Source organism: Notamacropus eugenii, chromosome 7 (genome assembly GCF_028372415.1).
Source record: "Notamacropus eugenii isolate mMacEug1 chromosome 7, mMacEug1.pri_v2, whole genome shotgun sequence".
Classification (NCBI taxonomy): Eukaryota; Metazoa; Chordata; class Mammalia; order Diprotodontia; family Macropodidae; genus Notamacropus; species Notamacropus eugenii.
Window position 1 is genome coordinate 56157570 of NC_092878.1, and position 13701 is coordinate 56171270.

Sequence of the window (13701 nt, forward strand, 5' to 3'; positions counted from 1 at the left end):
AGTCCAGCACTCTTTCACTGTTTCTGCCTCAGAGTTTTAATGGTTAGTTGGGAGAAGCTGGCAAGCCATAAACATTCTGCCCTGAAGACATTTCACCTTTTCTTACCAATATCAGCTGCATGATCAATCAGGGTCTTTACCACCGCAATCTCCAGTCGAATTTCTTCCCTTGCATTCTTCGACACTTTCTCATTCCATGAATGTAAAAGGTTTGGAGCAAGCATTGCTGCAAGATTATAACTATCCATCTTATTCTCACTGACTCTTTAAAAAAAAAAAAAAAGTAGGTACCATTAAACGTAGTCAAAATTTGAACTAAGAAACAATTTCAAGAAGCTAACAGGCATATTTGTAGGGACTCTTACTTAATATTGGCTATGTATAAGGCAAATACTAAACCTTATCAGGAATTTAACCAAGAAATAGGAAATAAAAAAGCTTCTAACAGTCAAATTAATTTATAAAATCCATGCATCCAAAACTAATATTTTATTCACAGCCAAGCTTCTCAAAATCCTCAATCAGTACTAACTTATTTAAAACGTAATAGTAAGACAGTTGGTTATTGCATTTGGTTTCAAAGTTCATAACTGATTAGAAGTAGCCAAACAGAAAGGGTGAGAGGAGTGGTTACAGGCAGGCACAAAAACTGTAGTGAGAAATGACAGGTGATAGCAAGGAAAGAAATAGAAAAATTATAAAAAAACAGAAATATGAAATCAAATGGCATCACAGGTCAGACCTTTTAGGGTAAACTGCCTTGCAGAAACAGGCCCCTGGAGATCACTGTATTACGGTATACAAATAATGACATTCAAAATGATAAAGAAAAAACGAAATTGTATTCAATATACTCCATTTGAGAAGATAAGGAAATATGTAAATAAATTTTAAGAAATATTTCCATCCCAAATAGCTGAAAACAAAATAAATGTACTGTTGCTTAAAATTATAACTGGCTAGCCAAAAGTTCCCCATAGCTAAAATTTTTTGTACTTGATCTTTACTTACCTGAGAGAAACATTCCGGAGAAAGTTAAAGAAGTACCGTAATACATATACTATATTGTCAGTCATAAGACAAGAGAGCAACATTGTAGCAGTATCCCTCTCCTCTGTTTCCAACTGTTGAGCTTTGATAAAAGCTTCATGCAAATCAACTGGAAAGATGGGTTCTGGCAACTCCCTAAAAAATATCTTAATAAGATCTGTGATATCCTGTGGATCTGCAGAAGACAGACAGCTTTCACCATGATTCAGTTTCCTCTGAAATAAATTTCAAGTCATCAGTATTCTTTGATTTAAGATCTCCATTTTGATCAAAATCTCTGCTTACATCTCAAGATAAAGAGTTTTTCTTAGTAAACTTTAATTCTTTTATTTATTTGCTTCTGGTGTCATGTATTACAAAACACACAAGAAGCTCTAGCAAACAATCAAAAATACTTAATTTCTTTAACTACTGGATTCATGTAAGCTATAAATGCTTTCCACAAAGGGAATAATAGCTGGTCAGCTGTAACTCTACCATTCATTAATACCGAAAAGATGAGAGGACATAATGCTGAGCTTGGGAGTCATTAGACCTGGGTTCAAACCCTCCCCCCAATAACTACCTATGTGCAAGGTGCTCACAGACATCTCCACAGTAATTATTTAAAGTCATATGGGATGTGATGTTAGAGGGAGTCCACATGCTAGAAAATAATAGACCCTTTGCACATTCATGTCATATCTGAGGACTGTAACAACAAAAACCTAATTAGACAACTGTGGAAAGAAAAAATAGTCAAGGAATATGCCTACCTTCAGTGCTTTTATATGGGTAGCTGATCCAGAAACCCTAAAAAGACCCCTAACATGAAGATGTTGTTCCAAAGATGTGCAAGCATCAACGAGAAAACTGAAAAAGGCAGGTCTCATTAATGTATTTAATCTTACAAAAACCATACTAAGTGAATATACTTGTCAAGGTACATCAATAGGCTGTGAAGATCCTTGACATGACTTCTGAATTATAAATCATTTCCCATTTCTATAATCTACTCATTGTTCTTGTGCTAATTTTAGTATGACCGTTGCTCTCATTCCATGACTTTCACAGCCTACTATATACCCAAGAGCCATACTATCTAAGTGTGTATACACACACACACACACACATATATATATAACCTCTATACACACAGACATGTATACCCCAACAAATCTTTCTGTAATTACCATCCCATAAAATGCAACAACCTTTTTTAATTCAATTTAATTCAACATTCATTAAGTTTCCATATATGCAAGGCATCCTTAATACTACAGATAAAAAGGAAAAAAAATTCCTCCATTTCAACATATACAGCATATACACAGATGAGTATATATAAAGTAGTGTTAAGAGACAAATGATAACTAGGGTAGAGGAAAAATAGGTCAGGAAAAGTCTTATATAATAGTGAAGAAGCTAGGGCTTATAAGAGGCAAAGGTAAAGAAGGAATGTATTATACACCTGAGAGATAGTTAATGCAAAAGAATGGAGGCAGGAGACTGAGTGTATGTATCGTCAAAAGGACTAATAGCCAACAGACTGGTAAGGTAGATGGGAGGCAGATCATGAAAAGTTTTAAATGGATTTTGTATTTTATCCCAGAGGCCATAGGAAGCTCCTGAAGCTTCTTAAGTCAGACCCCTGTTTTAGGAACATCAATTGGCAGCAGCTTAGATTATGGATATAAAACAGCGAGACTTGAATCAACAAGACCTGGCAACTAACTGGACTAAAGGGATGTGGGAGGAGGGAATTTCAAAGAGAAGATAGTGGAGAATTGACTCTGAGGCTCTAAAACTAGAAAATGAGAAGAATGGTTGTGCATTCAATCAAAACAGGAAAAGTGTGAAAATGGGATAGATGTGAGGAAATACAAGTTCCATTTTTGAAAAATCAGTTTATTTTTATTTATAGGTTCTATTCATATCTCATTTAATTTACTTCTTTATTTGCTTGTCTGTGGGACCTTTATTTCTCTGCCAACATCATTTGTCCAACTCTTCGGAAGACAGAGATGATTTTTTAAAAAAATAATTCAATATGTAGAACAAAATAATGCAGACAGAACGATGCTCAATAGAAGTCTGTAGGTAATACATGTAGTATCAATGTTAAAGGGGACAGCTAGATGGCCCAGTGGATAGAGTGAGTGCTGGGCCTGGAGTCAGGAAGACTCATCTTCCTGAGGTCAAATCTGGCCTCAGACATTTCCTAGCTATGTAACCCTGAGCAAGTCACTTAACTCTGCTTGCCTCAGTTTCCGTATCTGTAAAATAAGGGGGTGAATGAAATGGCAAAACACTCCAGTATCTTTGCCAAGAAAACCCCAAAAGAGGTTATAAAGAATGAAAACAACTAAATGCCAAATAAACGTTATCTCTACAGATTACACAGCTCTCCTAGGTAAAGGACTCGGAGGATCTAAGCAGGTTCATTAACATGAGTTTTGTCGTCATTTCCCCAATACGTGAGTGTTTAGAAATCCTTTTACTAGAATGTGAAATGTGCGCATAACAAATCTGAATAACACTGTGTGATCACTATTTACAAAAGCTTGGGCATCTCAATAACATATAATTACTCTTCTCCCACAATTCTTCCCAAATATACTCATTCATTCATCCAATAAACGTTTACTGAAAGTCTGTTATTTGTCAGGCACTGTGCTAAGGGTATCATTACATTACAGGGATTTTCATTCAAATACAGATTTCAGAGTGGAATTATAAAGTCCATGAATTAAAGACCCAAGTGTGAAATATCTACTAATTTCTGAACCTTGCAATTCACCACTTAATTCTAGGCTAATTTCACACCTTTCTTACCTTGGAATGTTTCCATATTCTGGTACAAATGTCTGGGGTAGTACAGAAAAAGGTGCTCGAAAAATTTTCCCCTAAAATGTAAAAGTCATTTATTATAAGCATCAAGATAAAAATTTACAGGTATAAGCACAGAATGTGAAGACAAATTGTGATTTCAGGGAAAGAGCAAAAAAACAATTAAACTAGTTACTAATATTCTGAGATATAATTAGTCATAGTAGCTAAAAGGCAACAGACTTTGGTAACAGTGAGTCTTAAGAACAGAACTAGTCTCAAATACTAAAATAAATACCTTATGCCAATAATATCTATTAATTATGCTAATGAAAGAGTTACAGAACATTTGGATCAAATACTAACACACATTAAAGTATCATTATTGTATTATTTTTTAAAGAGGACTTCAAATAGGTTTAATGCTTCTCAATTTGCATCTATTAAAATGGATATTTTTTTCTGAAATCACCTTCCACAGCTCTGCAAATACTAACTCTGCATCAAATTATCTGTGTACTTCCTTGACCAATAATAGGGTAAGATGGATTAATTTTTTTGGCTGATGAATGTTACAAATTTTCTAACAAAATGTTCCAAGAGACTAGGACTAAGAAATACTGAAAGTAAACATTAAAACATTAAAAAATCCAATTCAACCTCTTCTTGTACAGTTGCTATTTCTATAATAAAATTATCTTCTTTCTTACTATTTTTCTTAACTATTTCTTAACTATTTCTTAACTATTCTTAACTATTAAATATTTCTTAACTAATTCTTAACAATTTTTCCGAAGACTATTTATCACAAGAATAACTTGTGAAAGGCACCAAGATTCAGTAGTCCTGGGTATCAAGTCATGTCTCTATTTATTAGTTATGTGGCCTCTAATAAGCCATTTCAGCCCTTTCGTTACCTCACCTGTAAAATGAGGATAATTCCACATAACTCAGAGGGAGTTTTATAAACTACATGTTGTAACAATGAGCTATTATTAATAATCTGAAATCAAATTCTGAGATCCTGGAAAAAATAACAGTGCAGATATATATACTGAAAGAATTAAGCATAAAAATTTTCTGTAAGCTCGTACGACACTTAGGAAAATGACTAACGCAGAAGACATCCCATTACTAGGACTGGAGATAAGCCATTTATAGTATTTTTTAAAAAATCAATCCATAAGCATTGATTAAGCTGTAACTATACACCAGGCACTAGGGATAAAAATACAAATAAAATAACCCCTACTCTCAAGGAACTTATGTGCTAATGAGGGAGAGAAGTACGTACAGAATATAAATAAATACAAAATAGCTAAATAAGCATTTTTGGGGGGAAGGATGGAAAATCAGGAAAGGTTGATAGTGATATTTTAGCTAAATCTTGAAGGAAAAGAGAGATGAAGCAGAGGTGAGGATGGAGTGAATTACAGGCATGTGGAGATGGCAACTGCAAAGGAAGATTCAGGACATACCTGAGTACATGGGGGACACAGAAAAGGCTAGTCGGTATGGGCTGGGGGTGGGGTTGTTTAATGAGTAACATACAATGAGGATGGAAAGACAGCTTGTGAAAGGCTTTAAAAGCTAAGTAGAGGAGTTTATTTTATCCTAGAGAGTTAACAGGGAACCAATGAAGTTTATTTTGTAGATCACATTTGGGCTAATGGAAAATCACTTTGGCAGCAATATGTAAGATAAGACAGAAATAGGAAATGGTTTGAGGCAGGAAGTACAATTAGGAGACAAATTCAGTAATCTAAATGTGATGAAGGCTTGAACTAAGGAGGGTCAGAAAGAAACAAGACAACTGCCAACTGATTAGATATACAGGGTGAGGGAAAATGAAGAGGATAATGGAAAGTTACTAGACTTGGGATATGAGAAGACTGGTGGTGCCTTGGGGGCAAAAATAGGGAAGTTTGGAGAGCAATATAATGAGATGTTTTGGACCTGTTAAGTTTGAGATATCTCTGAGACAGGTTTGTAATATCAAGAAACTGAGATAAATCTTGGATATCAAGTTTGAAATATCCCATAGGCAAACAGTGATGCAGGCCAGAAGCTCAGAGGAGAAACTGGGACTGGCTATACAGACCTACAAGTCATCTACATAGGTTTAGGATTAGGGATATGACTGGTGACTTCACTGGTGTAGATAACTCCCAAATGAGGGCACTTATTCTACCAATAGAGACTGGCAACTTTTCTGCAAATAGTAGTGTTTAAATGCCTAGAACAATGAATAGTTAAATGACTTGCCAGGAAATCACACAAAAAGTCAAAGGCAACATTTTAATCCCAGGCTTCAAGGACAGCTTTTTAACAATGGCTCTTAATCATCTTGAATGAAAGATAATAAAACCCTAGGAACTGATGAGGTCACTGAGAGAAATTCTTTCATGCAACAAACATCTATTAAACACTTTCTACGTTCTAGGCTCCAGAGAAAGATACAGTAACAAAGATGAAACAGTCCCTGCTCAGAGAAATTACATTTCATGGAGGTGAGGAGAAGTAGAGGGAAAAGACATAGATACACGTAAGTAAATATATACAATACAATTGAGAAGAAGCACTAACTGGAGGATGGGAAACTAGAAAAGGGTAGGTTACACTTCAGCTAAACTTTGAAACAAACTAAGGGTTTCAAGAGGCAGAAGTGTGGGAAAAAGTATTTTAGGTATGAAGGATAGCTTCTGTAAAGTTATGGAAGCAAAGAAATGTCAAATAGGCTTACTTTAACTGCACACTGCAAAAAACAGAGTAATATGTAATAAACCTGGAAAGGTTGGCTGTTACTTTTTGAAGGACTTCAAATGCCAAACAAGGCAGTTGTAGTATTTGACTCTAAACAAGATAGCAATCTTTTTGAAAAAAGGAACCACACAGTCATACCCATGCTTTAACAATCATTTGTTTTAAGTGGATGATGGATAAAACCTGGAGGGTAAAACCATGACCTACACAACAATTAGGAAGCTACTATAATAGTCCAGGGGAGAAGTTAACAGGTCAACTTGAACTAGGGTTATAGATTGAAGGATTAGAAAGATGTTTTGTAGGGGGAATCAACAAGTGACTGGGTATAGGGGTTGAGGGGAAATGAAGCGTTACAGCCGATTTCAAGTTCACAAACCAGAACGGTTAGGACAGAACTGCTCTCAAAAGAAACTTCAGAGAGAGGTGGGTGAGTACTATTTTGGAGATGTTGAACTTAAGATGCCTACGGGACACTCACCTGGAAATGTCTGAAAGGCAGATTATGATTCAGGGCTAGAATTGAAGAGAAAGATTAGGGCTAAGGTACAGATACGGGAGGTGCATAGCAATGATAGTTGAATGTGGCAAGGAGCCTAGTGCTCTTTACACTAAACAGATTAAATCAATGCCTTCAATAGAATATTTTAAAAAATGAGGGGAAGACGGAAAAATCAGTATACTGACAAATAAGTTGATTTTTAGAACACAAATATTAGTTTTTATATATTAGTCTATGTATTTGTATAAAGTGCAATTCACAAGTTTTTGTATTAGAAACTCTTAAGTGTGAACCAGTATAAAATGTTATTGCAAATAGAAGTACAACTTTAATATTGTTCTTAGCTATCTCACCTCACATTACATTCTGAAACAATTCCAGCGGCTACTTACTCTGATTTACACTTATCTCTTAAAGACATTCATACTTACTTTATATAATATAATATGACTGTTCATTCTCATATTTGAGTAATATTCTGCATGGCTGTTTGTCCAATACAATGTGTCCACTAGTCAGTTTCTACTCTACCGACAAGATCTTAAGTATTGTTCAGCACCTAAAACATAGTATATAGATGCTTGATACACGATTTTTTTAAATTATGAAATGAATTCCTTGATTTTATGAGTGGAAAAAAAATCAAGGGCTATGTCTTGCAAAGACCTTCTCCATCTGTCAATCATTTTAGTCTTCTTTATGCATTTGTAGAACATAATGCTATCTCAAAAATATTACATGGCTCACATCACATTTCTAAATCTTTTCCTTCAATTTCTTGAAATCTTTGAAATTACTATCTCATAGGTATAAAATCTTGGGTAGAGACTGAAACAACTGAAGAGACTATCATATTGGTAAATAATCAGTAGAAACAAAAAAGTGTCAATTTAACTACCTAGTTAAAAAATGTTTTATGACATAAAGCTGACAATAGCAAAAATTAGGTTTGGGCATAATCAGATTCAATTAACTATTATGCACTCAAAAACCAGCTGTAACAAATATACACAACAGGACCACATAAAAGAAGCTGTATTAATTAATCTAAGTACACACATACACACACACACACACACACACACACACACACACACACACACACACACACACACACACACACACACACACACACTAGTATTTAACCAGAACTCCTCTTCAGTACTTAACCATTTCCACTGAACCATTCAGAAAACACCATTCTTTTTAAATGAACCACCCTTCCTGATAGCCCACAAAAGCCTCAGAAAATAATCACAAATACTCACTTAACCTCTATGAACTTCAGATTGAAAAACAGGAATAATAATAACATGTAGTGTGTGTGTATACACACACGCACACATGTATATATACAGAGAAAGATACACACACACTTCAAGGGGTTGTTGTAAGGTTCAGATAAAATCAAGTACATGGAGTAATCTGAAACCTTAAGGTACTATAGAAACATTAGTTATAACCAACAGTAAATCTTGACATCTTCACCATATGGCTTATCATGTGTAAAATCGAGAAGCGGCATGGACTAGCAAACAGTCAGAAAAACCTAGGTTCAGAATCTATTTTGTAGAATAGTTGCGTGATTCTGGGCAAATTACTGAAGCTCTCTCTGGGCCTGTTTCCTCCTCTGTAAAACCGTGAGTTAGAGGAGATAGTTTCTAAGTTTCTTTCTAGTTTTAAACATGCAGCTAAATGGGTGTGTGAACAAAGAGCGAGGTCTGGAGTCAGAAGATCTGTGTGATCCCAGACAAGTCACTTGACCGCTTAACCACTTAACCTCTCAGTTTCTTTCCCCTGGCACATAGGTAGCTCTAGAGATACGTTAGCTATCATCCTGTCCTCTTTTCTGGACAAAATTAATGCTCCACTTTCACCAGTTTGGTTCACAGTGACTCTTACTAGCCTTCGGATGTCCTCCCTCAGCCCTCTTCCCCCTGGTCTTACCCTAAAAGTTATCGCCCGAGACTCCTGCCGGCCGCGAGCGCTCTGGATCTTTAAGCCATAGGCGGCCTCGAGATGCTGCAGCAGGGTCAGCCTCACCAGCCTCCGGTGCCTCATTTCTGCGGGTGTCTCGCACCTCTCCGCCACTCCCCTCCTCCTCGTCCTGATCCCTTTCCACCCATTGACCTTCTCTAGCCACCACCTCTTCCACTTGCTACAAACCCTCGGTGTCACCACCTTCGCTTCAACTCCCTCTCGTCCACTTCCACGAGCCCCGCTGGGGCTCGGGCCTGCTCCTGCCACTTCCGTGTCTCCTACCCTCAATTCCAAGCCCTCAGGTCTGTTTGTCCACACCCCGCTCCTTCCCCCGCCACTGACCCTTCTCTAAGTCACTCCCCACGGACCCTTCCACGCTCCTCTCCGGTCACTCCCCACCGACTCGTCCACGCTCCTTCCCGGTCACTCGTCCACGCTCCTCCCCAGTCACTCCCCACCAACTTGTCCACGCTCCTCTCCAGTCACTCCCCACCGACTCGTCCACGCTCCTTCCCGGTCACTCGTCCACGCTCCTCCCCAGTCACTCCCCACCAACTTGTCCACGCTCCTCTCCGGTCACTCCCCACCGACTCGTCCACGCTCCTTCCCGGTCACTCGTCCACGCTCCTCCCCAGTCACTCCCCACCAACTTGTCCACGCTCCTCTCCAGTCACTCCCCACCGACTTGTCCACGCTCCTCTCCAGTCACTCCCCACAGACTCGTCCACGCTCCTCCCGGTCACTCGTCCACGCTCCTCCCCAGTCACTCCCCACCAACTTGTCCACGCTCCTCTCCAGTCACTCCCCACCGACTTGTCCACGCTCCTCTCCAGTCACTCCCCACCGACTTGTCCACGCTCCTCTCCAGTCACTCCCCACCAACTTGTCCACGCTCCTCCCCAGTCACTCCCCACCAACTTGTCCACGCTCCTCTCCAGTCACTCCCCACCGACTTGTCCACGCTCCTCTCCAGTCACTCCCCACAGACTCGTCCACGCTCCTCCCGGTCACTCGTCCACGCTCCTCCCCAGTCACTCCCCACCAACTTGTCCACGCTCCTCTCCAGTCACTCCCCACCGACTTGTCCACGCTCCTCTCCAGTCACTCCCCACCGACTTGTCCACGCTCCTCTCCAGTCACTCCCCACAGACTCGTCCACGCTCCTCCCGGTCACTGCCCACCAACCAGTCCCAGGCCTTCACCCCAGAAGACCTTTCCCCTAGACTCCCAGTCTCTATTTCCGGTCCCTCGGGTCTGCGGCTCTTGCGGCCCCCCGCTCGTCGCCGGTCAGGCCCTAGGCTAACGTCGCCCCAGACGCCGGAGGCCCGGCGGGCCCTGGGCCCTGGCTCCGCCGCGGACTCCTCGAGCTCCCCTCCGGACCGGTCTCGCACGCTCAGGCACCGCCCTCCGTCAGCCGGGCTGTTACCCCATCCCGGGCTGCCCACTCCGGCAGACCGGTCGCCCCCACAATCCAAATCCCAAAGCCGCGGTCTCCCGCCTCCCACTCCGCCTCCGCCGCCTAGCCAAGCACTCAGCTCCCGCTCCGCCTCCGCACCCCAGCCGAGAACTCAGCTTCGGGCCGAACGCAGCGGCTCAAACGGCAGCGCCAACGTTCGACCCGCTCTCTGATTGGGCCGCGCCATTCACAATCAGAACCCCTCCGCGGGGGCCTAACAATAGCCTGATTCGGCGGTAACGCCGTCAGCAGAACCGAAAGGTGGGAGGGCTGGGGGGAGAAAGGTAGAGCCCGGTCCTACGGCTAGTCCGACAGGTACTGCGCGTGAGCTCCCTGTAAGGGCGGAGATCCCTGGTGGACCATGGTCAGGGCCGTGCAACTCAGACCATTAATTAAGGGCTAGGCGCAGGGCGGGGACTCCACCCACGTGCTCCCGTCCCGGGCAGGACGCCGAGGTTTGGACCGGGCTCCTGCAGCCTTGAGCGCTACACCGCCCTTAAGGCCCCTCCATGGTCGGGGGGGGGCAGGGGGGAGGCTGGAGGTGCCATGAGGGGGTGCCTGATCATGCGCGTGCCCTGCAACCCCTTTGAGCCCCAGCTTCTCCCCTGTAAAGCGGGGTTCGGTGTGGTCTCCAAAGACAAGGGAAGGCTCCAAGCTTAGGCTTGTATTAGAAGGTGTGGGGAGACAGACTTGGGGGCCACTAGAGGCTTATCACAAATACCCAGAGGTGATCCGCAGGGATGCTGCTCCCCACAATCCTGCAGCCCCACGCAGCGTGCTGGTCCAAAGTCCCGCCTTGCAGCGCTCTCAGGACAGGTTGTCAGGCGTGTCCAACCCTTCATGACCCCTCTCTGGGGGTTTTGGCAAAGATACTGGAGGGATTTGCCATTTCCTTCTTACTCATTTGACAGAGGTGGAAACTGAGGTCCATGAGGTTAAGTGACTTGCCCAGAGCTAGTAAGCAATCTAAAAGCCTCTAAAGCCCTTTTCAAAGGAGAGATTTTAATATCCCAAACGAAGCCTGGAAGGAAACATAAAGGCAGTGCCCATTAGACTTTTCTCCAGGGATCAGTCTTGTGCAAAGCACTTTGGGGAAGGAAAGGAGCTGGAAGAAATTGGGGATTTAAAAATTTGTGACCAGAGAGATACGACTTATCTTATCTCTGAGAGAGGTCTGCTCGAGTGGAGGCACCCAAAGAAACTGGGGATTATGTACTCAAACCTCTTAAACTAGCCTAAGAGCTACTTATCTTTTTGCAGCTCTACGGGAAGATATGCTGGCAGTATGGGAGGTCTCTGCTAAACACACCATTTCTCTAAGCACCACTAGGCAGAATTTACTTAGGCTCCTGTTAGCTTATGGAGGTAGCCCAACTCTAACTCTGCCTGCCCCAAGAGTTGGCGGTGTTGATTAATATCTGGTCTAATATTGTAGGAAAACCACCTGATTTGAAGTCTATGTGGGAGTTCAAAGTGCATCTCTGTTACTACTTGTATGGCCACGGACAAACACTTAACCTCTTTGGGCCTCAGATTCCATCTTTAAAATGAAACAGTAGAACCAGTTGATTCTATGAGCTTTTTAAGGTCTCTTCTAGCACTAATAGAGTTCGAATTCAGCTTGCCCACCTATACTCTGTAAAGGAGATATCATCAGTCTCCTAAGAGGAGGTAGGATGGAAGCCAAATGAGGTTGGGTGGTCCCTGGGGGAGATCAACTGGAGTTCTTAAAAGCAACAAAGGGTGGGAAGCAGCACTTTATTAATCATTATTGTTACTCATTGTTGTGATTTCTAAAACCACAGGTAAATTAAGGCATTTTCTCTGGCTGTCTCCCGTCCTTGGAATGCTATCCTTCCTCCGCTTCACCTACTGACTTCTCGGACTTCTCAACTAAAATTCCATCTTTTTTTTCCTATTTTTAAAATATATTTATTTTTAGTTTACAACATTCAGTCCCACAAGCTTTTGAGTTTTAAATTTTCTCCCCCTCCATACGCTCCCCAAGATGGCATGCAATCTGATATAGGCTGTCCATATACATTCATATTAGACATATTTTCATTTTAGTTATATTGTAAAGAAGAATTATAACCAACGGAATGAACCATGAGAAAGAAGAAACAAAACAAAAGAGAGACAGCAAATAGTCTGCTTCCATCTGCATTCAAATGCCACAATTCTTTCTCTGGATGTGGATAATATTTTCCATCATGAGCCTTATGGAGTTGTCCTAGAACCTTGCCTTGCAAGAGCCAAGTCTATCAAAATTAGCCTTCACACAATGTAGCTATAACTGTATACAGTGTTATCCTCTTTCCACTCCCCTCATTCAGCTAATGTTCCATCTTTTATAAGGAGGTTTTCTCAACCTCAATTCTAGTACCTTCTTTCTGGTAATTATTTCTTATTTGTCCCATATATAGCTTCTTTGTATATATTTGTTTACATGTCTCCTTAGAAGATTCTTGAGGGTAGAAGCTGTCGTTTGCCTTTTTGCATCCCCAATGCTTAGCATAGTGCCTGACATATTATAGGTGCTTAGTAAATGTTGATTGATTGTAAATTGGGAAGTGAGGAAAAAGAGTTCTCTAAAGTAGGCATTCTTAAGCTGGAGTCTGAAGTTTTGTCTGTTTTTACTATTTTGAAATTTGTATTTCAAAATAATGGGTTTTATTTGCAATCCCTATGTATTTTATTTTATGCATTTAAAAACATTATTCTGAGAAGGGGTCCATAGGCTTCACTAGATTGCCACACACAAAAAGTTAAGAACCTCTGCTTTATAAAGAAAAAAACTTATGAGGAAGCATCCTGTCCCAGTTTCCTGATTATCTCAGTTGTAAAATCCCTGTTCATGACTTTTTTGAGGGGACCATTTTTCTAAATTGCAAAGGGAGAGAAAACAGTTTAGAATCAGTAAAAGTGCTTTGCAATTTCCCAAATAGAATCCAGTTTGATTTCTTCCTCCTATCCAATTCTGGGTTTAGGCAATTGTTTATGTCCAGTGTCTATCACAAAAAAAAAAAAAAAAGATGGATTAATTCCATGTGCCATCTCTCCAGTTAAGTATCATGATCTTGATCTGTGCAATATACATGCTTCATCCATGTCTGTGTGGACTGCTAAGACAATCTTTTAA

At 40.9% G+C, this 13701-nt stretch overlaps 1 protein-coding gene and 1 pseudogene across 11 annotated transcripts in view; one reads left to right on the forward strand and one right to left on the reverse strand.

Annotated features, from left to right (window-relative positions):
• The window catches only part of LOC140514447 (TP53-binding protein 1-like), a 130923-nt gene that overhangs the window by 105458 nt on the left and 11764 nt on the right, over nucleotides 1-13701 (reverse strand). For 7 of the 11 annotated variants that reach the window (XM_072624842.1, XM_072624849.1, XM_072624840.1 and 4 more), the window contains exons 2-6: nucleotides 7103-7137; nucleotides 3865-3935; nucleotides 1806-1902; nucleotides 1012-1265; nucleotides 107-264 (exon numbers count right to left, since the gene is read on the reverse strand). In XM_072624842.1, coding sequence (XP_072480943.1) covers nucleotides 107-264; nucleotides 1012-1265; nucleotides 1806-1902; nucleotides 3865-3935; nucleotides 7103-7137 — 615 coding nt within the window. Of the gene's footprint in view, nucleotides 1-106; nucleotides 265-1011; nucleotides 1266-1805; nucleotides 6308-7102; nucleotides 7138-9070; nucleotides 9412-13701 lie in introns of those variants that run through there. The other 4 variants (XM_072624843.1, XM_072624845.1, XM_072624846.1 and 1 more) reach the window with 4 other exon arrangements.
• LOC140514476 (enhancer of rudimentary homolog pseudogene) overlaps nucleotides 6315-13701 on the forward strand; it is a 55788-nt pseudogene continuing 48401 nt past the window's right edge.